Source organism: Callithrix jacchus, chromosome 5, assembly GCF_049354715.1.
Source record: "Callithrix jacchus isolate 240 chromosome 5, calJac240_pri, whole genome shotgun sequence".
Taxonomy (NCBI): Eukaryota; Metazoa; Chordata; class Mammalia; order Primates; family Cebidae; genus Callithrix; species Callithrix jacchus.
In genome coordinates this window covers 10,000,453-10,028,160 of record NC_133506.1, presented here as the reverse complement: position 1 = coordinate 10,028,160, position 27,708 = coordinate 10,000,453, and the positions used below count along the sequence as shown (strand labels likewise).

At 43.1% G+C, this 27,708-nt stretch overlaps 1 protein-coding gene across 1 annotated transcript in view; it reads right to left on the bottom strand.

The window, feature by feature from the left end:
• Positions 1-17,942: 17,942 nt before the first annotated feature.
• The window catches only part of TGM6 (transglutaminase 6), a 34,865-nt gene continuing 25,099 nt past the window's right edge, over positions 17,943-27,708 (bottom strand). Inside the window, exons 11-13 of the mRNA XM_078370942.1 lie at positions 23,526-23,680; positions 23,102-23,235; positions 17,943-21,675 (exon numbers count right to left, since the gene is read on the bottom strand). Of these exons, the coding sequence (XP_078227068.1) occupies positions 21,522-21,675; positions 23,102-23,235; positions 23,526-23,680 (443 nt within the window). The 3' untranslated portion in view covers positions 17,943-21,521. The remainder of the gene's footprint in view (positions 21,676-23,101; positions 23,236-23,525; positions 23,681-27,708) is intronic.

The following is a 27,708-nucleotide window of genomic DNA, read 5'->3' as shown; positions in this document are numbered from 1 at the left end:
GAACCTAAAGGAAAAGTTGCCATCATGTTAACTGTGGTAGTGTTTAGGTGATGAGACTAAGGCTTGTGTTTTCCCTTCTCTTCCTGTAGGCTCTCATTAACCCACGGCATATTTAAATGCCTGCTATGTGCTAGGTACTGTTCTGTTCAACTCTCCTGGGTATAAGAGTGAAGAAAACAGAAGAGTTCCCTGTACCTGATAGTTCACATTCTAGAAAGGGAAAATGGACATAAATGATAAACATGTAAATAAACGACATCAACTGGTAATAATCGCTATGGAGAAAAGTAAACGGGGAGGGAGATGGAAAGTATGGTGAACTTGGATCTGTTTCACTAGGGTGGTCAGGAAAGGCTCTAGTGATAAAGAGCAGCTTGAGCAGAAACCTGTAGGAAATAAGGGAAAAGCTGTGCAGATATGGTTGGGAATTAAGAAAAATAATTCCAGGTAGAGGGTAGAGCAACGGCAAAGGAATTGAGGTGGGAGCTAGCTTTATTTTTCAGAGAACGTCAAGAAGGTCACAATGCCGGTTATCAATGTATTGCATCTCAGCTCCAAACCCATCCTTCAGCACCTGCTCTGTAGATCGGATAGTCTCAAAATAGTTTTTGTCAGCTGGCGCGATGTTGAGGTTGGCCAGTAGAGGGTGCTGGAGAGACACTGCAGAAAGACAGGCTTGCTTTCCTGGTTCTGGAGTGCTGTCTTCCTAGTTCTGCAGCCTGCCCTGCCTCCCCAGGGCCTGGCTCACAGCCTCAGTGATTTCTCCAGCACCAGGCTTCTGTAAGGAAGGCGGCTTTTGCAATGCACGGTGGCCATCCGCACCCAGCAACCAGCAGCTGCTTTTGGCACCTTCTGGGATGATTTTGTAACAGTACCTCTGGGGAGATGGCTCACCATGAGTGGCTTTCCCTGCTATGCCACAGGGCAGATTTCCAGCAGGTTACACCAGTGAGGCACCACAGTGGCTTCTTCGAGATCCACTGAACCACAGCATGCCCTGTCCGACGAAGCCTAGCCCTCAACCTTGTTGGCGTGAGGGGGAGCGTGCTCTTCCTTGCGCACTCTTGGGTTAGTAGATGCTCCTTAATTCTGCAATTCCTACATTCTCCGGCATTCTCTTCATTTCTTACTAGCTCACCCCTGGGAACATTGATTTATACAAATTGAGGCCATTCTTGTCACATCCAACTAAATCAGAGTTGAGGGGACAGAAGGAAAAATCACACTGGGCACATAGCACCTGCTCCAAGAATTACGTTTTCCACACACCCAGCTGCTAAATGTCTTGCTGTAACCCTAAGACCAGTGCTATCTGGTAGCTGCTAAAACAACCTGCCATACCTCTAAGACTGGTTTCACCTACAGCCGCCACTCGCCAATCAGAGCTTGCCAGCCCTCCAAAGCTCCTCTAATGCCAGTGAACTTTCTCAATACGTAACATTACTTTTTCCAATTCAACTCCCAACCTTCTCTGGGCTCTTTGAACATACTGAAGACTCTGGTCTGTATGTGTGCCCTGAGTTGCAATTCTTGTTTTCCCAACAGAACCTTTTAAATGTAGGGATTCGTCTCTGCATTTTTATTTTGACCTCAGCACCTTCCAATTCCTCCAACCCCTGTTACAGTAAATAATTCTGTATATTAAACCCCCGCCCCCACACACAAATGACTGCATGGTTTCTATCTTAGGAGTAGACCCTGACTGATACAGTCACTCTAGCTTTAAAGGCATAAGAGAATAAAGGGTAGCAGATGACGTCAGAGAGGAACTAGGGTTCCTGGAGGACATTTGGTTTCATTGAGTGAGAGGGGTCATCCATGGAGGAGATTTAAACGAAGGAATGATATGATGTGACTTAGGTTTTTTGAGAAGCTCCCTGTGGCTGCCTAGAAGGAGGAGAGGGAATAGAAAGGGAGGTAGGAGCAGAGCGATGAGACCAGTGAGGAGGCTATGGGTATATTATAAATGACAGATGATGGGGGCTTGGATCAGGGTGGGTTGGTGGTGGTGTTGAGAGACACATGGATTCTGGGTACCTGTTGAAGATCAAACTGGCAGGATTTGAAGTTGGATTTAATGAGATGAGGGAGAAAAATAGGGATAAAGAATAATTCAGTGGTTTTGACCCAGAAACATAAAATGATCGAGTTTTCATTGCCAGTAAGAGGGGACAAGAATCAGGAATACATTCCATTTTGGATGTATTAAATTACACATAACAAATTGAGGAACATTAATTTAAGAAAATCTACCAAAGGATGGAGCTTATTTGCTCAAGGTGCTTAAGCACAACCTCTGACTATGTTCACCGAAGGTGACTTCTAGGAAGTCAGACTTAATAATAAAAAGAATTAAAGAAAAGAGAGAGACACAGAGACATCAGCACTCACCAAGTGCTAGGGAAATAGTTTCCACAGAATTAATCCAGCCAAATCCAGGAAACAAAAAAACCAAATAACAGCGATAACAACCACCCCTCCTGGGGGAATCAGAATTCAGAGTTGCAATGTATTATGTAACATGTCCAGGTTTCCACAAAAAAGTAAGAGGCATGCAATTCTCTCTCTCCTATCTCTCTTCTCTCTTCTCTCTCTCTCTCTCTCTCACACACACACACACATATACACACGCACACCAGGAAAGTATGACTCAGATACAGAAAAGAGCAGTCAATACACAAATTCTTTGAGGGGATCCAGATGTTAGTCTTAGCAGACACAAGATTCAAAGCAGCTATTATAAAGACGTTGGCTTAACAAATCTACAGACATCCCCAACTCCCAGCAACAGCAGAATATACTCTTCGCAAGCATCCAGTGAACATTCTCAAGAATGGACAAGCTAGGCAACACAACACATCTCAATTAGTTTTTTTATATTTATATTTTTCAATCAGCTGCCTCAAGTTGAAAATTTTTTTTGTAGGGGGTGGTCTTGCTATGTTGATCATGCTAGTCTTGAACTTCTGAGCTCAAGTGATCCTCCTGTCTTGGCCTCCCAAAATGTTGGGATTGTAGGTGTGAGCCACTGCACCTGGCCTGTAATTTTTTAAATTAAATCTTTTATTTTAGATAACTATCAATTCACATCTTTGTAAGAAACAATAGAGGGATATACTTACATATTACCCAATTTATCCCAATGGTAACATCTTGCAAAACTATAGTAAATTGACACAACCAGGTTATATCCCAGCCGGGATACTGACATTGATACAGTCAAGATACAGAACATTTGCATCATAACAAGGATCTTTGTGTGGCTGTGCTGTCCTTTTATAACTGGGATCACTCACTCTCACTCCCACACCCTCCTTAACCTCGGGCAACCACTAATCTGTTCTCGAGGTCTATAATTTTGTTGTTTCTAGAATGTTACAGAAATGGAATCATACAGTATGTAACCTTTTAGGATTGACTTTTTTCACTCAGCATACTTGTACTGAAGTTCCTATCACTTTTTATTCTGCGGCATGGATGTACCACAGGTTAACTACTCACGGGTTGAATGACATCCAGGTTGCTTCATTTATTAAGCCACTATGAACATTCATGTACAGGTTTTTGTGGGAACACAAATTTCATTCCCCTGGGATGAATGAACAGGAGTGCAATTGCTGGGTTATATGTTAGCTGAGGGTTTAGTTGTTTTAAGAAAATGCCAAACTATTTTCAGAGTGGCTATAACATTTCACATTTACATCAGCAATAGATGAGTAATCAAGTTTCTCTGCATCCTTGCCAGGAAGGAAGGTGTTGTCACAATTTCTTTTCTCTTCTTTTTTTTTTAGTCATTCTGTTTTTATATGACGATATTTTATTCGTGGTTTTAATTTGCATTTTCCTAATGCCTAATAATATTGAACATTTTTTTCATGTGCTTATTTGCCATCTGCACATTCTATTCAATGAACAGTTTATGTCTTTGGCCATTTTCTTTTTCTTTTTTGAGACGGAGTCTCACTCTGTTGTCCAGGCTGAAGTGCAGTAGTGCGATCTCTGCTCATTGCAACCTCTGCCTCTTGGGTTCAAGTGATTTCTGGCTAATTTTTAGTAGAGACAGGGTTTCACCATGTTAGCCAGGCTGGTCTTGAACTCCTGACCTCAAGCGATCTGCTTGCCTCGGCCTCCCAAAGTGCTAGGATTGTAGGTGTGAGCCAACAGGCCTATTTTCTTAATTAGATTTTTTTTTTTTAACTGTCGTCTCTTGCTCTGAGCGTCTTTCGATGTGTTAATGGAATATTGGAACCTTTATTCATTGCTTTACCCTCAGCTTTTATTCCTTCATTTTGTTAAAAACTTTTGCATATTTTTATCAATAAGGGTTATTGGTTTATGGTTTTCTTTTTTGTGCTCTCTTTGACTATATTTAATATAAGGGTAATATTAACTTCATAAAATGAGATGGGAATGCCATCTCCCTCTCTTTTTCTGGAGGGGATTGTGTAGAATTGGTGTTAATTCTTCTTTAACATTTGTTAGAATTCTCTAGTGAAATATTCTAGGCCTGGAAGGTTTTTTTTGAAAGTTTAAAAATTAAAATTAAAACCTTAATAATAATAGGGCTATTTTAAATATCTATTTAATATTGAGTGACTTGCAGTAGCATATTTTTCAAGAAATTGATCCAGTTCTTCAAAGTTGTAGAATTTTCTCTTAATATTATTTTGATGTCTTTAGGGTCTGCAGTGCTATGCCCTGTTTCATTCCTGATATTGGTAATTTATATATTCTCTCAATTTTGGGGGGTCAGTCTTGCTAGAAGTTTATGAAAAAATTAACTCTTTGTTTTATTAATTTTCTCTATTGTTTTCCTCCCTCCCTTCCTCCCTCCTTTCTTTCTTTCTTTCTTTCTTTTGTTTTCTCTCTCTCTCTCTCTTTCTTTCTTTTTATCACTTACTCTGCCACTGGGCTGGAGTGCAGTGGTGTGATCTCCGCTCACTGCAACCTCCGCCTTCTGGGGGATTCAAGTAATTCTTCGTCCTTAGCCTCCCAAGTAGCTGGGATTACAGGCGCCCACCACCATGTCTGGCTAATTTTTGTACTTTTTGTGGAGATATGGTTTCACCATGTTGGCCAGTCTGGTCTTGAACTCTTGACTTCAAATGATCTGCTCTTCTCAGCCTCCCAAAGTGCTGGGATTACAGGCATGAGCCACTGCACTTGGCCTGCTTTTCTCTTTCTTATTTTATTGATTTTGAACGTTATTTCCTTTCTTATGCTTCCTTTGAGTTTTATTTGCCCTTCTTTATCTAGGTTCTGAATAAGATAGAAGTTTAGATTGTTGATTTGAGGCTTTTCATTTTTTCTGATGTAAATATTCAGTACTATGAATTTTCCTCTCAGTACTGTTTTAGTTGGGTTACACAAATTTTGATACGTGGTATCTTCCTTTTAATTCAATTCAATGCATCTTTTAATTTCCCTCGAGCCTATCTTTTTGATCCATGAATTACTTGGAAGTGTGTTGTTCAGTTTCCAACTGACTAATGTAAATGGTATTTTTTTCATTAAAAAACATATATATATTATTATTTTATATAATTATATATATTATTTTATATAATAAATATATATTATTATTTTATATAATAATATAGATATTATTTTATATAATAATATAGATATTATTATTTTATATAATAAATATATATATATATATATTTGGATATGGAATCTCACTCACTCTATCATCCAGGCTGGAGTGCAGTGGCATGATCTAGGCTCACTGTAACCTCCACCTCCTGGGTTCAGGCGATTCTCCTGCTTCAGCCTCCTGAACAGCTGGGATTACAGGTGTGCCCCACCATGCCCAGCTAATTTTTGTAGTTTTAGTATTTTCACCATTTTGGCCAGGCTGGTCTTGAACTCCTGACCTCATGTGATCTGCCCACCTTGGCCTCCAAAAGTGCTGGGATTACAAGTGTGAGCTGCTGTACCTGGCAATAAAATATAATTAAGATAAGAGTTTTTTTCCAAATCATATTTAGAGAGTTTGGCCATTATATTTTCAAAATTCTTTTTCTGACAAAAGTCATAAATATTTATTATTTATAGCATGTTGTTTTGCAATCAAGTAGGTTTTATTATCCTTTATTTCTACCTATGAGACTGCCATTGTATGTATGTCAGTATTCCTAATGTTCCACAGGTTTCTGAGGCTTTAATCACTTTATTCTTTTTCTCTCGGTTTCAAAGACTGGATAATTGCAATTTGATGCAGCACAGGAAGGCCTCAAAATTGGGGCTTAGCCTTGGAGGTTTCTTGGCTTCACCTAGGAAGGAATTCAAGAGCAAGCCAGTGGTGTTAGAGGGCAATCTTTTTTTTTTTTTAAAGACAGAGTCTCACTGTGGAGTGCAATGGTGTGATCTTGGCTCACTGCAACCTCCATTTCCCAGGTTCAAGTGATTCTCTGGCTTCAGGCTCTTAAGTAGCTGGGATTACCGGCACCTGTCATTGGACCTGGCTAATTATTTTTGAATTTTTGTAAGGACAGGGTTTCACCATGTTGGCCAGGCTGGTCTCAAACTCCTGACCTCAGGTGATCTGCCTGCCTCAGCCTCCCAACGTACTGGGATTACAGGCATGAGCAACTGTGCCTGGCCAGTTGGCAATCTCTTATTGAATGGTGCTGCTCCTTGAGGAGGAGGGCTAACTCATAGGCAGTGCACCCAGAGTCAGCAAGGTGTGGGACTGCATTTTACCTACTTAAAAACTACAGATTAAGGGCAGATTGATGCAAATTGAGGTGGTGGGCTACTTAGAACTTTGTAGGAAAGGGGTAGTAACTGCTGCATTGTTGCCATGGAATTTGTAAAGTGTCCTGACACTGGTGGAAGGGATTTATGCTAATGAGCAACGAGGGCAGCTAAGGATTCCTTTTGTCACCATCTGCTGGTTTCAGCCTCTTTCTTTACTTCATCCTGTCTGGACCAGATCCTATTTTGTTCAGCAGGGTTGTGACCTGCTGGTCTCTAACCTCAAATTAATCTGTTTTCAAGTTTGCTTATTCTTTCTTCTGTCAGCTCGAATCTGTTTTTGAGTCCTTCTATTAAAATTTTTATTTTACTTATTATACTTTTCAACTCCAGAAGTTCTGTTTAGTTCTTTCGTATGGTTTCTATCCATTTCTATCCATTATTGACATGCGTTATTTGGTGAGCCTTTTTCTCATACTTAAGAAAGTTTTTCTACACATAGCTTTTTAAAAAAATTTTAGTTCTTGGAACATATTTAAAACAGCTGATTTAAACTGTCTAGTAAATCCAATATCTGGACTTCCTCAGGAGCAGTTATTACTGAGTTCTTTTATTTTCTTGGGTATAAGCTATATTTTCTTATTCATTGTATATCTTGTATATTTTTTGAAAATTGGACATTGAAAATAATGTGGCAACTCTGGAAGCCAAAGTTCACTGTTCTCTGTTATTTCTGTTGTTTATTTAGTGACTTTCTTGTATTAATTCTTTAAGTATCGCCACTGGAGTCTCTGCTCAATTAGCTTGGTAGTCAGCTAATTATTGAACAGAGATTCTCTTAGATGTTTTGAACCAATAAGCTCCCCAGCCTTTATTGAGAAGCTCTTTGTATATGTTGGGGCATACCTTCCATTTTCAGGCGGGAAGTTTACAACTATTCCTTATTCTCCACTTCCTCCTTGTGTAGCACCTATGGTCAGCTAGAGGTGAAAATTTAGGGCTTCTTAAGTTATTCCTAGGCAGGTGTACAGGAATAACATAGGAAGCCATGGGCTGGTGCACAGTCCTGTGCATGCAAATGGCCTCCTAGATTTCCAAATGAATGTTGGAGTTTTTCAAAGTCCCCTATGGACATCTCATTTCTCATCTTTTTCTGTTAATAATTTTGGTCAGTTTTTTGTTTATTTGCCCCAACTTTAGGTAGTTTTAATGTTAAAAAATTTTTTTCTGCTGCTCGTTTTCAACAAACTCCTAGGGGAAAGAGTGTTTTTACCAAGCAAGCTCTGAGTCAGCTCAAAACAACAACAACAAAAAAACGCCCTAAAGTGAAAATTTTAGGGAACTACCAGACAGGTAACATAATAATAATTCACTGGGAATGATGTTTTGGAGGAGCTGAAAACCTGTTCAGCCCTTTCCAGTGTCTGCCGCGCTACTGATTTTCACCATAATTGCAGGGATGTTGGTTTCCAAGACAACCAAGGAAATAGGAAGTTAAAACACTCCAAATAGGCCGAGCAGGGAGGGTCATGCTGGTAATCCCAGCACACTGGGAGGCTGAGGCAGGTGGATCTCTTGAGTCTAGGAGTTTGGGACCAGCCTGGGCAACATGGTGGTACACAGTCTTTACAAAAAGTACAAAAGTTAGCTGGGCATGGTGGCATGTGCCTGTAGTACCAGCTGCTTAGAAGGCTGAGGTGGGAGGACCTCTTGAGCCAGGAAGGTGGAGGTTGCAGTGAGCTGAGTTTGGGCCACTGCGCTTTAGCCTGGGTGAGAGTGAGATCCCCCCCTCTCAGAAAACAAACAAACAAACAACAAAAAACCCACTACAAAGCTCTTACTATTCTAACTAATATTCATTTTTAAAAAATTGAATAAGCACTCCACAGATTGTTGCAAACCTTTGGTTAATTTACAGAGTTCGTTTTTGACAATTTTTGTCAATGTTTTTATTGCTTTAATGGAGGAGTGGAATTTGGAGGTTAGTACTCTGACATTCCTGATGACATCCTGGGAATGTGGACATTTTCATACCCCCCTTGCTCCTTCTTTTCCGGGCACAGTGGCAGGTGCCTGTAATCTCAGCTATTAGGGAGGCTGAGGCAGGAGAATTGCTTGAACCTGGGTGGCAGAGGTTGCAGTGAGAAGAGATTGTGAAACTCTGTCTCTAAATGAATGAATGAATGAATGAATAAAAGAGCTAAGCAGCCATTTGCTGACTAGAGGTTATACATGTACTCTGCACTCCCAGAATGCCCAACCTTTTAAACTTTGGAACACGCAGATCTCACCTGAACCAACCTATCAGAGGTCACCTGCCTTGACCAATCAGGGCTCAACTGTATTGACCAATGAAAACAAGGCAAGTTTGAATCCTTCATTTCCATAAATGGACCTAATTGGGAACCGGGGTGGGAACTTTTGCTATAACACCTGAGCCTTCTCTTTGTTCTCTGGAAAACATTTTCATTTTACATGAAGGGTGTGTCTTCCCAGTTTGCAAACTATTCACTGGAATAAAGTATCTTGCCTCCAAATTTATTTTCTAAGACATTTTGTTCACGTCATTTTTAAGTATTTAACCCATTTTGAGTTATCTGTCTGTTCTTTATTGATTTGTAGACATCTGTTGGATTTAAACTTTCATCCATTTTCTGTGTCACATATATTTTCTTTCATTTTATAGTTTTCCCTTTTACTTTCTTAGTGGTGTTTTTTTGATTAATGCAAGGTCTTAAATTTTAATGTAGTTCTGTTTACTAACATTTTCGTTTATGGTTAATGCTTTTTTGAGAGCACCATTTAATAAATCTTTCCTATTCTAAGGTAACAGTTTTTTTTTCTATGTTATCTTTACTGTCTTACCCTTCACAGTTAGATTTGCCATCCAGGTGGAATTTATTTTTGTGAATGCTGTGGGGTAGTGTTTCACAAAAGGACCTGATAGGTAAAGTGACCCCTGATTGTTCTGTGAAAGGACTGTACATGCAAAGTGACCCACAAATGCAGAATGAGCCAATAAACCAAAAAATGAGGCAGACAAATCTAGTTGGTGAGTAGGGGATGGTTTATGAGGGAACTTACGTACAGAAGCCTAGTCTTGGATAGCAGTGAGGCCGGTAGATTTCCCCACTGTTACTCCCTAAAATCAAAGCTTATATAACATAGGGAAAGAATGTATTGTTCTATAAAGGCAATGCAAAGCAACCCTGCAGAACAGGCAAGAATGCTGTGTGTGTCATAGCCTATGATTTGTGTGCTAACATCAAGGTTGCTTTGATTTAAAGGCAGAATTTATAGTGAGTACATGTTCTCACACTAAGAACAGTAAATAGGGTAGGAATCAGGAGGTATTCATGAGACTGGGGTTAATCAGAAATCAACAAGGTGGATTAGAATCCAAGATGGAGTCACGTTTGTCTCCACAGGTCAGGTCTGGATTTTAACTTTTTCCTTCCTTCCTTCCTTCCTTCCTTCCTTCCTTCCTTCCTTCCTTCCTTCCTTCCTTCCTTCCTTCCCTCCCTCCCTCCTTCCTTCCTACCTCTCTTTTTCTTTCTTTTTTGAGACAGTCTCATTCTGTCACCCAGGCTGGAGTGCAATAGCATGATCTCGGCTCGCTGCAACCTCTGCCTCCGGGGTTCAAGTGATTCTTCTATGTCAGCCTCCACAGAAGCTAGGATTACAGGTGCACACCACCACACCTGACTAATTTTTTTGTATTTTTGTAGAGACAGGGTTTCATCATGTTGGCTAGGCTGGTCTTGAACTCCTGACCTCAGGTGATTTGTCCACCTCGGCCTCCCAAAGTGCCGGGACTACAGGTGAGAGCCAATGTGCCCGGCCGGGTTTTAATTCTTTTCTATGGATATTCAACGGACTCAAGATCAATCATTTAAAAAACTGTCATTATATCTTTATTATAAATCAAATATCCATCCATGGGTCTATTTCTGGCCTCTATTTTGTTCCATTGGTCTTATCTTCCTCCTGTCATACCTCATCATATTAATCAACATAGCTTTATAATTAATCTTGATATGTAATAGGGAAAGTCTTCTCATTTTGTTCTTCTTTATAATACTCATCTATGTTTGGATTTTTGCATTTCCATATACATTTTAGGATAGACAGTGATTTTTATTGCAACTGCACTGCACCCATAGAGCAATCTGTAGTCTTCCAATTCATGAACCTGATATATTTCTTTAACCATATAGATCTTTCATTTTTCTCAGTAATATTCTATAGTTTTCTGGGTCGAGGCCTTACACATCTTTTGTTATATTCTTTTTTCCAAGTATTTCATGACTTTTGGTGCTATTGTAATGGTATCTTCTAACATTTATTTTAAAAAATTTCTTGCTGGTATCTAGAAATATGACTACTCTTTTCTACTAACCTTCTATCCAGTGATTTTACTAAATTCACTTATTAATCCTACTAACTCTCCTTAGATACTTTTGGATTTTTCTATAATTGTACACAATCATGTTGACTGTGAATAAAGACAATTTTAGTTCTTCTTTTCCAGTCCTTACGTTTTTAATTTCTGTCTCTTTATTGCACTGGAAGCTCCAGTACCTTGCCAGGTGGAAGTCATCATAATAATGAACATCTTTCCCTCATTCCCAGTCATCACTCCCACTTCCTGCCTTTGGGTACTCAAGAAATGTAAATCCTGGCTGGGCACAGTGCCTCATGCCCGTAATCCCAGCACTTTGAGAGGCTGAGGCGGGCAGATCACTTGAGGTCATGAGTTTGAGACTAGCCTGGCCAACATGGTGAAACCTCTTCTCTACCAAAAAATTAAAAAATTAGCTGGGCGTGGTGGCGTACGCCTGTAGTCCCAGTTACTCGGGAGGCTGAGGTGGGATAATCATTTGAACCCAGGAGGTGGCAGTTGCAGTGAGCTGAGATCGCATGCCTGCATCCTGTCTCAAAAAAAAAAAGAAGAGGAAGAACTGTAAATTCAGGTGCATTGCCATACCAACCTCTCATCTCTCCAGGCCAGTATAGCGCATGATCCCGCCACATGGCCTGGGGCCTAGAAATGGAGTTCAGCCCTTGCCTGGAGATTAAAAAGGCCTCAGTCTCCCCTAAGCATAACCTCCCTGGGTTCACACAGCTCAGGAGCTCAACCCATTCCCTGTGGGCACCTTGGCTGACAACTTCTCTGGAGAGAAGGGGGAGTAAAGGGCTGGTTTCTAGGCTGGGCTGTGTCATTTGACCTGGACTAGTGAGACAGGAATCTCATCCAGTCCTGGGGGCATCCTAAAACTTGAGGGATTATTGGGACTTCCTGTAATCCAGATAGGTTTCCTTGCTAATACTTTAAATTCCGCCAAGAGAGTCACTCCTGTGATCTGGATTAAGTATTTCCTTCTCCAGATAATGCCAATGCCTTTGAAAGAGGGAAGAAATGAAGTCAGTGTCACATAGTATGCAAGTGTCAAACAGGTGCTATAATACCAGCAACACACATGCACATACGTGCATAAACACACCCTGAATGGGTGTTCACCCTGCCTTAGTGACCGGGGAACTGCCCTTTTCTCATTCCAGAAAGACACTGGGAAAATCTCCCAGGCAAAGAAAAAAGAAACGTACGTTTTGGTGGTTGTGCACATGGGCTCTGGAGCTAGACTGCCTGAATTCACTGTCTGCTTTGCCATTACTAACTTATTAACCTACTCAACATTGCAGAGACTCAGCTTCCTCCTCTGTAGAATAGAGATAACAATACTGCCTATCTATATGGCACATGATGAGCTAGATAGATAGACAGGATTCTAGAACCTCACCCAGTTCTGGAGGCATCCTAAAATTTGAGGGATTATTGGGAAGTCCTATAATTCTGAAATCCTCATTAAATATTGTTATTAGACAATATTAACTCCCTGCCCCCCATGCCTATGTTTGATGCAAACCAATTTTACAAACAGCAATAGCCAACCTAGACTGCCACTGCTTTCCAGGATCTGTTCAATAGCCGACTTCAGCATGGCGATGGTTAATTTTAATGTGCCAATTTGACTGAGCCATGGGGTGCCCAGGCATTTGGTCAAACATTATTCTGGACACTTCTATGAGGGGTTCTTGGATGAGATGAAGATTTAAATTGCTAGACTTGAGTAAAGCAGATTGCCCTCTCTATGTGGGTGGGCCTAATCCAATCAATTGAAGGCCCGAAAGGGATAACAGGGTGACTTTCCTCTGTAAGAGGGAATTCCTCCTGCCTGACTGCCTTCCAACTCGGCGTTCCCCTGCCTTTGGGCTTGAAGTGAAACACTGGCTCTTCTTTGATCTCAAGTCTGCTGGCCTTTAGACTAAAACTACACCGTAGATTCTCCTGGTTCTTAGGGTTTCAGACTCAGATTGAGACTATGCCACCGACTCTCCTGGGTCTCCATCTTGCCAACTGCAGAGCTTGGGACTTATTAGCCTTCATAATGCCGTGAGCGAGTTCCTGGTAATCAGTCTCTTCTGTCTATATACACATCCTGTTAGTTTCGTTTCTCTGGAGAATCTAACACAAGAACCACCATCACTCACACCCCTCCTGTCCCTTGCTTGTTTCAACTTAAGAAACAGTCATAACCTCCTCTGCCTGGCCAATGAATAGGAGGCCAGAGATTTTCCTGAAGGGCATCCTTTTAGACCTGAAGAAACTAAGATGATGTGAATGAGAAGCTGTTGGAGGGGTCAGAGTCAAGGTACTGGCCTCTAAATCTCCTTCTTTGGTTACCATCTAGGCTTTGAAGGTCAGGGCAACTGACTGGCATCAAGAAGAGGATAATAAGCTGCAGGACACTGTGGGCACACTGGCTTCACTCTGTTCCTTAGATGCATCCGGCCCATCTCTACTTCAGTGCCTGTATGGGTCAGGGTTCTTTGTCACAGGCAAAAGAAACTGACTCTTGCTGGCTTAAGCAAAAGGGGATGAAGTGGAAATGAAGCACACATTGGAGAGGATGCTAAGAGACAGACAGAGCTAGGGAATACTGAAACCCATGAATTTCCAGAGGGTCAAGAGCAGGCAGCAAGAAACAGCATGGCAGATTGTATATTTCCAAAAATAGCTACAGCAATATTTCCGGTCCCATAAGCTCTTCTAGAATCTTTCCACTCCTTATGATGAGCTGGAGTCTATCTCCCTTCTCCTTGGAACTGGGAGGAACTGCCTTGATAAGTAGAATGTGGCAGGAGTAACACTAGGTGACTTTCAACACAAGGCCGTAAAGTCGAGATGGCTTTCTTCTGGTGCTCTTTCTCTCCAGATGTGCTTGGCCTCGCAACCCAGCTACCATGTTGTGATAGCTCAGGCCACGTGGAGGGATCATAGGTAGGTGTTCTAGCTGACAGCCACTGCTTAGGGCTCAGCCAACAGCCAGCATGAATCCCCAGCAAGGTGAGTTAATGAGCTTTCAGATGATTCCAGTCTCCAGTCTTTGAGCCACGCCAGCTGTTGCTGAGTTGACCAGAGATGAGCTGTCCCCACCAAGCCCCACCCAAATTGCAGATTCAAGAACAAAATAACTGTCGGTATTTTAAGCCTTCAGTTATCATTAACTTGTTACGCAGCCATTGGTAACTGGAACAGCAACCACATCAGCAGAAATCACCTGCCTGGAACACAGCCTAGGGCTGTACCACCACCACCACCTTCAGTGCCTTCTGAAGCTTCTCTCCATTCTGATCTCTTAAGATCCAAGTCCCAGGAGGGAGCATATGCACTGTCTGAGTCAAGGCGCCTGCTGTGGGCTGTGTCAAGGGCAGGCTGCAGAAGGATCTGTCTTCCTCAGCCCGAGGAAAAGAAAGGGGTGGTGGGAGATGGAAGCTAAGGGTCACCTCCACGCAAGACTGCGTGGGAAAGGTGATTCCCCATAAGTGTTACTGGAAGGGCCTCAAACTGATGCAGGTGACCTCTGCCTGGAAAACATGCAACCTCTGGGTCTTTGCACAGCGGGCTCTTCACATGCAATAGAGCATAGCAGCTGAGAGTGCAGTCTCTGCCGGCCTGAGTTCAAACATCAGGTCTGCATCTTACATGCTGTGCAATTGCATATAAAGTGGCTTCATTTCTCTCTGCCTCAGTTTCTTCATTTGGAAAGAGGAAAGAATAATAGCACCTACTTCCTTAAATTATTACGAAAATTAAATAAATATGTGTATGGCATTTGAAACAGTTCCTGGCAGGTAGGAAGCACATTCATTAAGTTAAATTTTAATCATTATTTGTATTGTAACTACTAACATTTCAACTCAAACATCTCTTCCTCAGAGAATATTTCTCTGGTACCTCCATCCAAAGTAGGACTATGTTGGCCAGAGGCAGTGGCTTATAACGGTAATCCCAGCAGTTTGGGAGGCCAAGACAGGCAGATCACTTGTGGACGGGAGTTCCAGACCAGCCTGGCCAATGTGGTGAAACCCTGTCTCTACTAAAAAGAAACAAAACAAAACAAAACAAAAATTAGCCAGGCATGGTGGCATCTGCCTGTGATCTTAGCTACTCAGGAGGCTGAGGCAGGAGAATTGCTTGAACCCGGGAGGTGGAGGTTACAGTGAAACAAGATCGCATCACTGCACTCCAGCCTGGGCAACAGAGCAAGATTCTGCCTAAAATAAATAAATAAAAATAAACAAACAAACAAACAAATAAATAAATGATAACGTAAGGCAACAGGGCTATCTGAACTCCACCGCTCACGGAGAGGTGGCTATTGCTTTTATTTTCTTTTTGGTACTTATTCACTACATTTAATTAGCTTATTTATTCATGAATTTGTGTACTTGTCTAGTTTTATTTCTCATTGTACTTTTCCTATCTTTTAAAATGTGATTGAACACCTGTCTCCAGCAGCTAGAGGATAATCCCTGTGAGTACAAGCCCAGGGGACATGTCACGTCACTGCTCTGTTTTTTGGGTTGGACAGAATGCAGGTGGGGGACACAGAGACACACGACTTAGACGCCCCTTAATGGAGGGCTTGTTCCCCGAATTACTGTGAGTGCCTCACACAGATGACCCTTAGCTGTAGTTGCTTCAGGGCTGGCCCCTGCTGTAGAGAGCTGTTTTGCACAAAGTCATGCCCCTTCCTGGGTGAATCGCTAGCAAAGGCAGGCATAGGAAGGCTCAGCGATCTTGGCCCAAACTGGACAACTCAGTTAGGCCATTCTAGCTCCAGAGCTGCCTGGGGTCAGGACAGGAAGTCCCTGGGCCTGTACCATGGCTCGATTCCTCTCTCTGCCCACTCATGCTCCCCATACCCTTGCGTGGGTATTGAACCTAGGTCACTCTTTGATCAACATCCTGCATCCTAAACTCCATCTCACAATCAGCTTCCTAGGAAACTCAGCCTGCAACAGATGAGCTTGAGGCATGTAGACAGCTGGCATCCACTGGAAGAATGAGGGGTCTGGAGCCACCGCAAGGGGAAATGGATCTGACACACATGGAGCCTCCCTGCGGGAAGGAGCGTCCTTATACGTGGAGTGGCAGATGGCCTCCTGTTCCAGGGAAGATGCTTACACGGTTCCTTTCACTTGTGGGAGATGCATAAGAGGAGAAAGGAACCTGCATGATGAGAGGAGGGGACCTTGGTCAGATGCTCCTTGACGATTGGGCCATGACTGTATATTCTCACTGTGTGACAGAGCTAAAGGATCCAGGGGTTCACCACGTTTCTCAAATATTCCTGCCCAAGTATCTCAAAGGGAAAGGAAGTTGCATGCAGAACCCTGGCTCAGGAACAGGCTGTCTTCATCCAGTGACCAGGGATATGGGGCACTCAGATCAGGCTGGAAATCCAAAGCTAAGGCCAGACCCCAGCTGGATCTGAGTGCCTGCCACTTAGTCCATTCCTAAAGAACGGAGGGTCCTGGGGATTTAACTCTGTCAGTCTTGGGTCAGAACTTTGTTTGAGGTTATAGCTTAGTCTGGGTCAGGGTTCACTTAGGATTGGAGCTCAGTCTGGGGTCAGGACTTAATCTGAAGTTGGGATGAGAGTTCAGTCTGGGGTCAGGACTGTCTGGGACTGGACCAGGGCTCTGCGTAGAGCCAGAGTCAAGACAGGATTTAGCTACGGTAGGATCCAGGGCTTAGTGTGAGGCCAAGGTTTAGGGTTCGTCTAGCATCAGGGTCATGACCTAGTCAGCCTCTGAGTCACGGCTGTCTCTGGGGTCACAAACACAAGCCGGGGCCTCATCTGAGTTTCAGTCTGGGGCTTGTTCAGGGCTTGGCCTTGGTTCATATTTGGGCTTGATCCTTGGCCAGGGTGTAACCTAGTGTCAGAGCTCAGTCCTGGAGCAAGATTTGAGGCAATGCATTATTCCACAGCAAGGTCAGCCAACTACGGCCTGTGAGCCAAGCTTGGCCTGCCACCTTTTATTCTGCCACAGAATAAAAACTTTATTCTGTAAAGTTTTTTTTTAATTTCTTTTACTTGCAGTGTTCTATCATGAGTAAATAAAGTTTTATTGCAACACATCCATGCTCATTTGTTTATGCACTATGTCTGGCAGTTTTCATGCTATAGCAGCAGAGTTGAGTAGTTGTAACAGAGACTCTATGGCCTGCAAAGTCTGAAATATTTACTACCTAGTCATTGACAGAAAGTTTGCCAACCGCTGTTATAAAGATTTGGAGGCCCCTCTGGTGTGTGAAAGCCCAGATCCCTGACCTAACTTGGTGTCAAGGGCCTCCGTGAAGTTTCAGATGGTGTTTAAGAGACAAGGGGGACTCAATGGAGGCAACGGTCCTGAGTCTCAGCAAAGGCCTGTTGCTGGTGTCCTTCTGAGTGCCCCATGGGCAGCCAGCTCTAAGGCTTTTCCCAGTCCTGAACTACATGTTCTGTCCTTCCTCTGTTGAGGGCATGGTCAGGGTATTGTCCTACCAGCTGAAAGGTATTCCCTACCTGCACGTTTTTCTTTGTAGTTTCCAAAACCACATTCCCTCTTACACTCTCCCTTGGACTTCTAAGCTGTCTTCTGTCAATTTCTCCCCCTCTCCCACCCACAAACAGAGCTTTCTCATTGGCTGTTGAGGCAGCTTCTGCTTTCCACTGGGGCTGGAATAATCAGTGAGGCCAGTTTTATCCCATTAAAGTGCTACTGAAAGGCGCCAAGGGCAAAAGCATTGTACTGTAAACAGGGTTACCTGGCAGGTGACCTCACCACCTTCAGCTACGTTCCCTCCCTAAACACCCACAAGGGGACTTCAAAAAGTTAATGGAAAATTAACATTAAAATATAAACATAAAAAACAAACTTTATTTCTCAACATGAGCTCTGTCAAGTTCAAGACATTTTTGTAAACAATAATACCTGCCGTTGAGTCCATCCCTAAAGAACTGAGGGTCTTGGGGATTTAACTGTGTCATCACAGTCTTTTCTCTTTTTTAACACAATTAACTGAAGTTAAATGGGCACCTTTTAAAGATTTTGTTTTTTAAGATTAGGAAATAGGCTGGGCACAGTGGCTCATGCCTGTAATCCCAGAACTTTGGGAGGCCGAGGCGGGAGGATCACTTGAGGTCAGGAGTTTGAGACCAGTCTGACCGACATGGTGAAACCCTGTCTCTACTTAAAATGCAAAAATTAGCTGGGTGTAGTGGCATACGCCTGTAATCCCAGCTACTCGGGAAGCTGAGGCAGGAGGATCACTTGAACCTGGCAGGCAGAAGTTGCAGTGAGCTGAGATGGCACCACTGCACTCCAGCCTGGGCAACAAAGCAAGACTCTATCAAAAAAAAAAAAAAAAAGAAAGAAAAAGAAAAAAGGTTAGGAAGCAAAAAAGAAGTCAGATGGAGCCAAATCAGGGCTGTGTGATAGATGCTTAATGAATTCCCATCAACACTCTCACAAAATTCCCTTTATTTGGTGAGAGGAATGAGCAGGAGCATTATTGTGGCAGAAAAGGACTCTCTGGTGAAGCTTTTCTGGGGCTTTTTCTGAAAGTTTCAGCTCACTTTATCAAAACTCTCACAATAGGTAGGTGTTGTTGCTCTGTGGTTCTCCACACGGCCAACAAGCAAAATGCCTTGAGCATCCCAAAAAACAGTTTCCATTATCTTTGTGCTTGACTGGTCCACATTTTTTTTTTTTTTTTTTTGACAGTCTCGCTCTGTTGCCCAAGCTGGAGTGCAGTGGTGCAATTTCGGTTCACTGCAAACTTCGCCTTCCGGGTTCAAGTGATTCTCCTGCCTTAGGCTTTGGAGCCGCTGGGATTACAGGTGCACACCACCACACCTGGCTAATTTTTGTATTTTTAGTAGAGACAGGGTTTCACCATGTTGGTCAGGCAGGTCTCGATCTCCTGACCTCAGGTGATCCACCTGCTTTGACCTCCCAAAGTGCTGGGATTACAGGCATGAGCCACCATGCCTGGCCGGCTGGTCCCCCGTGGCTTTGGCTGAACCACTTCCCCTTCTTGGTAGCCATGCTTTGATTGTGCTTTGTCTTCAGGACTGTATTGGTAAAGCATGTTCCAGCTCCTGTTACAATTCTTTAAAGAAATGGCTCAGGATCTTGATCCTCTGTTTACCATTTCCACCGAAAGCTCTGCTCTTGTCCGCAGCTCATCTGGGGGCAACAGTTTTGGCACCCATTGAATGAAACGTTTTCTCAACTTTAATTGTTCAGTCAGAATTGTGTAAGCTGAGCAAAGTGAGGTGCTGACTGTGGTTTGTGCTGTTAGTCACTTGCCTCTTCAATTAGGGCAATTTTCCTCACAAATCAATGTGGATGGTCTGCTGCTGAGTGCTTCATCCTCAACATGATCTCAAAATAACTTATCCATTTGTAAATTGCTGATTTCTTTGAGGCACCATCCCCATGAATGTTCTGTGAAGCCTCAGTGATTTCACCATTCTTCCATGCAAGCATCATCATCAGTGACACTGCTGATGTCTGTTTTTGCTTTAATTTTAGCAGAATTCGTGTTGCTCTGATAGGGACTTTTTAAATTGATGTCTTATCATTCTCAGGTGCTAAACTAGATGCTGCTCAGACATTCTATAACAAGGTAGTTTGAGTTTATTTTGGTGCAATAAACTTTTAAGATCCATGCATAGATTTTTCATAATACATATTTTCCAGGAACTTTTTGAAGACCCCTTATGCTTAGTCTGACAGGCCATTCTAGCTCCAGAGCTGCCTGGAGTCAAGACCTGGGCCTGCATGGTGGTTTGATTCCTCCCTCTTCCCACTCTGCTTCCCTCACTCCCTTCCATGGGTGTTGATCTCCAGCTCACTCCTTAATCAATATCCTGCACTCTAAACTCCATCTCAGAATCTTAAGGAAGACAGGCAGTTGGCATTCGCTGGAATGATGAGGTGTTTGAAGCCACCACAAGGGGAGACCCATCTTGGCTGACACATAGACCTTCCCTGCTGGAAGAAGCGTCCTTATCCTAGGAGTAATATTTTGTCTTCTGTTGTGTTTAGTCCCCAGTGCCCCTTTCCTGCTGCATAATCCTGTGGAAATGGGTTTGTGCCCAACTTCCCCTTTTATACGAGATCAGCATCAAAATCCTGGGGTTGAAAAGGCAGTCTGACAGCTGAGGCAGCCCACAGGCCTTACTCATTAAATGCCTCCATTCATCTGCTTCTCCAAATCCCATCCCCATGTGTTGAACCATCAGAGAAATGCCTTCACTGAGGGATGGCCAGGATCATCCATCAAACACTGTCCGTGTGTTTACCTGACCTTGTTTTTTGCAAAGACTCACTACATATTGTTCTCACTTAAATTCATCTTCAAGAGCCGTCTCATTGCAGATAAGCCTGTTTTATTGTTTTTGTTCAGATTACCTAAATTATGTGATGAATTATAATTCCTTTAGCTGACTAGAAGATTTCAGAGTTGAATTCCATGTCTCGTGCAGTTATCTTCAGGGCCTGGTGGTATCTACTGTGGTCCTTGTCCCAGGAGTCTGTGTCCTGCTTTGACTCAAAGTCTGTGATTTGCATAGTGTAAACTGCTGGGGATATTTTGCAAAGTCGGCAGTATTTTAAAGAACGAAGTCCACACTGGGGTAGCTAGGTTGCTTTGTGAGCTACTTAATGACCGTAACTAGGTCAGATTTGGGGCTACAGATTTTAGGGAATGCAATCCAGTTTGGACCCCTCCTTTATCTTCTTAGCTTCTCCCAGGTATCAGTTGCCCCTTAGATCCTCAGCCTGTGTCTTCATTGAGGGAAAATCTCTCTTTGCTTAAAATCTAATGCTTTTTAGGATCAGGACTTAGGAAGTGTAAATGGCACACACGTGGGCCTCAACTCTGCCTGTAGCTCACCGTGTGGCCTCAGCAAGTTTCCTTCTTCTCTGTAATGGCAGTGTTGAGGGATGGTTAGGTTCCAGCTCTGATACTTTTGGGTTCTCTGTCAGGACTATGAGGAGGATCCTTGGCTCTTGATGTGGCCAGGGTATTTGAGGAGCAAGGAGAGCCCAAGGGCCAGCCAGGGTGTTGGTGAGCTGAAAGAATGGAAGATGGCAGAGCTGAATGGGCCAGGGTTACTGTGATGCTTGGGTCTGTCAGCCTCCCAGCTCTGGAGATGATGAGATGAAGGTTGGAGACGCTCCCTAGGTTCTTACATCATCTATGCTTGTCCAAAAGTTTAAGGATTACTGAGTGCAACACCTCACTTTAGAGAAGAGTAAACTGAGGCCCAGAATGAGAAGGAATTTGCCTAAGTTTACAAAGTAGCACATAGGTTGAAGCAGGACTAACGGAGGACCCCTAGCTCCCATGTGGAAGAGACAAAGAATGGGCAGGAGGAGGACAAGGGCCCAAACCTCCCCTCTCAGACCATCATGATTCATCACTTTGTAGTGGCCACATGGATAATCACAAAGCCCTTAACGTCTGGGAAGTGAGGGCTTACAAGGTCCACCTGCAGCTGCCTTGCGCCACTCTTGGAGGGGGTGATGTCAAACTGGACTGAAGTTCTTTCCTGGGGCTCCAGGGTGGGCACGCTGAAGGAAAAGGAGGGGAGAAAGGCAGACCGTCAGTCCTCTTGCCATTCTGAGTCTGGCCTGCCAGTCCATGGCTCCCAGACTCCTCAGGATCAAGTTTACCTTGTGGCTTGACTTTCAAGCCTTACCAACATGTTTCCAGGTCAGGTGCATTAGCTCACTCCTGTAATTCCAAAATGTTAGGAGGCTGAGGCGGGTGAATCACCTGAGGTCAGGAGTTTGAGACCAGCCTGGCCAACATGTTGAAACCCGATCCCTACTAAAATACAAAAATTAGCCAGGTGTGGTGGTACACACCTGTAATCCCAGCTATTCAGGAAGCTGAGGCAGGAGAATTGCTTGAACCTAGGAGAAGGAGGTTGCAGTGAGCCGAGATCATGCCACTGCACTTCAGCCTGGGCAACAGAGTCTCACTCAAAAAAAAGAAAAAACAAAACAAAACAAACAAACAAAACCACGAATAACACGTTTCCGATTTAATTTTCTTTTCTACTACCCACACTCTTCCCACCAGCCGGGCTAGTTTTCTCTCTGTGCCCTAAACTTCCCTCCTCTAGGCTTTCATCTGCTTTGTTCCTCCCACCTAGGATGACTTCCTTATTCCAATTCACCCAAGGCCCAGATCAAGTTCTCTTCTTCCAGGAGACCTTCCCTGATGACACCAGCCTTTGAGACCTCTACTTGGCAAACTGTCCTTCCTCTTTGACACCTGAAAAATCTGTTTATTGTTTAAGGCTCAGCTCAAACATCAGCTCCACTGGGACTTCTTCCGGGCCCCATCCCACCCTCACTTAAGGGCTGCTTTTGCTCCCCCAGATCTTGGACAAGGTCTTTTCCACAAATCATTGTCCTCATGTGAAGGGCCATCTGTATCTGAGAGCCTTTCTCCAGGCAAAACTCCTCCTGTCCATCTTAGTGTTTCTAACAATTACACGTGGCCCAGAGCACAGGTCAGTATAATCAAGGACCATATGAGTAGCAAGTGAATGAATGATTGACAATGAATAAGTAAATAAAGGAATCCATGAATGAATGGGAACATGTGTGAATGAATGAGTGAAGGATACAGGTATGAATAAATGAATGAAAAATGAGCAAATGAGTGAATAAATGAGAAGCAAATTCAAGAATGAATGAATGAGAGATCAAATGAATGAGAGTGAATAAATAAATGGATAAATAAATGAAAATATGAATGAATGATATGAGTGAATGACTGAGTGAATGAGTTGTATGATTGAGTAAATGAATGATTAAATGAATGAAGAAATAAATAAGTGAATGAAGGCTGATGTGTATAGGCTGTGGGCTGGTCCCTGGGAGGTCCAGAATCTCTCCTGCACCGCCCATCCTTGGTAACTTCTCTCTAGCTCATCCATAAGGAAGGCAGCCCCATTCCCTGCCAAACCCCCAGGCTGGCACTTACTTGATGCTGAGCTGTCCCTGGAGAAGGCCGCTGCCCTCCACCATCAGCGCACAGTCCTTTACTCTCTCTAAGATCGGATTGACTACAGTCACTTCCACTGTAACCGCCACTCCCACCACGGCTGGGCCCAGAACCTGAAGGGACACACTCATGAGTCATCCCGCCTACCCCTCCTCCCTCCAGGAAACCAATGGTCCTGCCCGAGTTAGAGGATGCACCATTAGTCCTGTTCACCCCCACCTCCATATACCCCATTACCGAGTGCCACCATTGCACCCATCCCCTTATGTCCAATCCACTCCTCCCACCCTTTAGAGCTAAAGCTGGAGTTAAAGGCACAAAACCCCCAGCTTCTGACACCCTCTCCCAGCTCTGGGGTGGGGGTGCTGCTAGGAACAGCATGGTAGAAGCAGACTGAGGTCACCTTGATGGTGATGAAGTCCTCTAGAGTAATGTCCTTCTCTACCAGAAGCTTCTCTCCTTTGGTGACAAGGCACATGGCAGCCAACAGGATCTTCTTGTCCTCTGTTAGGTCTTCTTTATACTTAGAGTAAGATATTGCAATTGGGATTCTCTTCTCTGGAAGGGAAAGCAGAGGTGGGAATTAGGGCTTGATGTCTTTCTTCAATGGCACTGGGAAGAAGGAAGAGAATGCCCAACTAATAACTCCGTTCTCTGTGGTCCTTGTAAGAAACAAAGTGAAGAAATCAAGAAACCATTCTGAGACAGGCTTTATTCTCCTCAGTTCTCAGATGAAGAAACCTAATGCTCAGAGAGGGTATTTTCTTGTCCAAACTCATATAGGAAGTAAATCAAGAAATTAAGATGAGGTGGGATTTAGATTGAGGCCAGGGAGCTACCACAATACCAGATTATTTCTCCATGAGCTCCTGGAGAAGTTTCCAAACTTCCCCTAATTATTCAAGATGGAAGTCTCTCAACCCATCAGCCATTCATCCCACACATCACTGTTTATTAAGCACCTACTATGTGCTAGGTGCAGAGAACAGGAAGACCAAAGGCCTGCCTCAATCTTCCAATCCTGTGAGGCCAATTTCCCTCCACGGAGGCTCAGTCCTGGTCAACCCCACCAACTGTGAGAAGTCTTTACTGATACTTCCACCCAGTGCTCTCACACTCTCTGAACTCCTGTGGTCTTGGCCATCTCTATCTCCCTCACAAACACCCTGCCTATGTGCTTTTTTCTTGTAAGCATGGATTACCACAGGCCTCAGTCATATTTGTTTTTTTTTCTACTATGTATTCTTTCTTTTAGGTTCAATGTGCTCTTTCTGGTTTGCTCCCAGGCCCTCTTGTTCCCTGTTGTTCTACTGCCACTGCTTCCTTTATTTCGTTCTCTTCCTGACTCTGAAGGCATCTGAGTTTTTAACTAAAGGAAAAAGTCCTTAAAAGGCTCAACTTGGCTCATGTGCTCTGCTACCCCAGGGCATTGCATATCGTAGATTCTCCTGAATGCCAGTACGTTGACTTCTGTGTTCAAGTATGATTTTGTTTTATGGGCTCCCTTCGTTCAGTAGGTCAATACTATAAGAACCTTTACTACAATAAAAGTGATAAATAATAATTATAGACTGGGCGTGGTGGTTCATACCTGTAATCCCAACACTTCGGGAGGCCAAGGTGGATGGATCACCTGAGGTCAGGAGTTTGAGACCAACCTGACCAACATGGTGAAACCCTGTCTCTACTTAAAAAAAAAAATACAGCCGGGCGCGGTGGCTCACGCCTGTAATCCCTGCACTTTGGGAGGCCGAGGCGGGTGAATCACGAGGTCAAGAGATCGAGACCATCCTGGTCAACATGGTGAAACCCCGTCTCTACTAAAAATACAAAAAAATTAGCTGGGCACGGTGGCGCGTGCCTGTAGTCCCAGCTACTCAGGAGGCTGAGGCAGGAGAAATGCCTGAACCCAGGAGGCGGAGGTTGCGGTGAGCCGAGATCGCGCCATTGCACTCCAGCCAGGGTAACAAGAGCGAAACCCCGTCTCAAGAAAAAACAAAACAAAAAGAACCCCAGCTGGGCGTGGTGGTATGCACCTGTAATCTCAGCTACTCAGGAGGCTGAGGCAGGAGAATTGCTTGAACCCAGGAGGCAGAGGTTGTAGTGAGCCGAGATTGCACCACTGCACTCCGGTCTGGGTGACAGAGTGAGACTCTGTCTCAGAATAACAGCGATGATAACAACAGCAGTAATAATGATAAAAGCTAACGTTTACTAAGGAATTAAAGTGTGCTGCACTTGAAATTGCTTCCAAGGATTGACTCCTTTAATCCTTACAACAATTCCATGAGCAGGTATTATTATTTTTATTTATTTTTGAGATGGAGTCTTGCTCTGTTGCCCAGGCTGGAGTGCAGTGGTGCGATCTCGGCTCACTGCAACCTCTGCCTCCCAGGTTCAAGAGATTCTCCTGCCTCAGCCTCCCGAGTAGCTGGGACTACAGGCGTGTGCCACCATGCCCAGCTAAGTTTTGTATTTTTAGTAGAGATGGGGTTTCACCATGTTGGTCAGGCTGGTCTCGAACCCTCCTGACATCATGGTCTGCCTGCCTCGGCCTCCCAAAGTGCTGGGATTACAGGTGTGAGCCACTGCACCTGGGCTCAGGTATTATTATTTTTACCTGCAACTTTTGATAATAATATAAAAAAACACTGATAAAGACAGTGCCCAATACTTTACATACATTAAATCATGTATCATTTGCTCCTTGCATGGTGATAGACTACAGTTCTCCAGGTGTGGTCCTGGGAACAGTGGCATCAGTGTCACCTGGGAACTTGTTAGAAATGTAAATTCTCAGTCTCCAGGCTGAAGAACCACCATATGCCACCATATGATACTCATGAGCAGAGTTCTGGGCATCAGTTCAGACCCTGGGACAAAGGAGGAGAAAAGTAGACCATTAAAATGTTCAGATCAGGGCTTCTTGAAGTCTTCTGGCTCACAGACTCCACCAACAATCTAATAAAAGCTGGGACTCCTTTCCCTAGAACAATGGTTCTCAACAGCACCATCACTCAACTAGACATAACTGACATCTGTAGAAGATTGCATCCAACAACAGCAGGATACACATTCTTCTCAGTCTCACATGAAGCAGTCACCAAAATGGATCAAATTCTGTGGCACAAATGACACTTAACAAGCTTAAAGTAATAGAAATTATGCAACGTATGCCCCCAGAACACAATGAAATTAAACTGGAAATCAGTGACAGAAAGAGAGCTGAAAAATCTAAAAAACCTAGAGATTAAACAATACACTTCTAGAAGAGCACATGGGACAAAGAAGTCTCAAGAGAAATTTAAAAGCATTTTGAAGTAAATGAAAATGAACATATAACTTATCAAAATTTGTGGGCACATGCCTGCAGTCCCAGCTACTTGGGAGGATGAGGAGGGAGAATCACCTCAGCCCAGGAAGTTGAGGCTGCAATGAGCCATGATCATGCTACTGTACTCCAGCCTGAGTGACAGAATGAGACTCTGTGTAAAAAGCAAAGCAAACACCCCAACACACAAATTTGTAGGATGCAGCAAAAGTAGTGCATAGAGAAGTCTATGATATTCAATACATATGGTAGAAAAGAATAAAGATCTAAAACCAATAATCTAAGCTTCTGTTTCAGGAAACTATAAAAAGGAGAACTCCTGATAAGCAGAAGAAAAGAAATAATAAAACTTGAAGCAGAAATCAATTGAAAATCAGAGATCAATAGAGAAAATCAGCAAAACCAAAAGCTGGTTCTTTGAAAAGATCAATAAAGTCAATAAGCCTCTAGCAAGGCTAACTGAGAAAAAAGAGAGAAGGCACAAATTACTAACACGATAAATGCTAGAGAGGGCGTCTCTACAGAGCCCGTGGACATTAAGAAGATAGTAAAGGTAACAAGTTTGGGGAGTTAGGAAAAAAACAGATGGTGAGGGAATATTATGAAAAACTTTACACCTACAGATTTGATAACCTAGACGAAAGGGACCAGCTTCTGAAAGACAAAAATCAGCTAAAACTCACATAAGAAGAAACAGACAATCTGAAGAGGCCTACATCTATTAAAAAATGGAATCAGTACTTAATAACCTTCCAAACCAGAATGCATTAAGGCCAGATGGGTTCATTGGTGAATTATACCAAGCATTTAAGAAAAAAAAATTACAGCAATTCTCTACAATCTTTTCCAGAAAATAGAAGCAGAGACATACTTCTTAATTCATTCTGTGAGGCCAGCATTACCGCATTAGCTTAATGCCAGAATCAGCCAAAGACATTGCAAGAAAAGAAACTACAGATCAATATGAACATAAATATAAAAATTCTCAACAAAATACTGGTAAATTGAATCAACAATGTATAAAAAATTACATGCCATGATCAAGTGAGATTTATTCTAGGCATGTAAGGCTGGCTCAATATTAAAATCAATTATTATAGTCCATCAAATCAACAGGAAAAAAATAACATGATCATATCAATAGGCACAGAAAAAGAATTTGATAAAATCCAACACCCATTCCTGATAAAGCTCTCAGCAAACTAGGAATAGAGGAGAAATTTACTCAACTTGATAAAGAACATCTACAAAAACC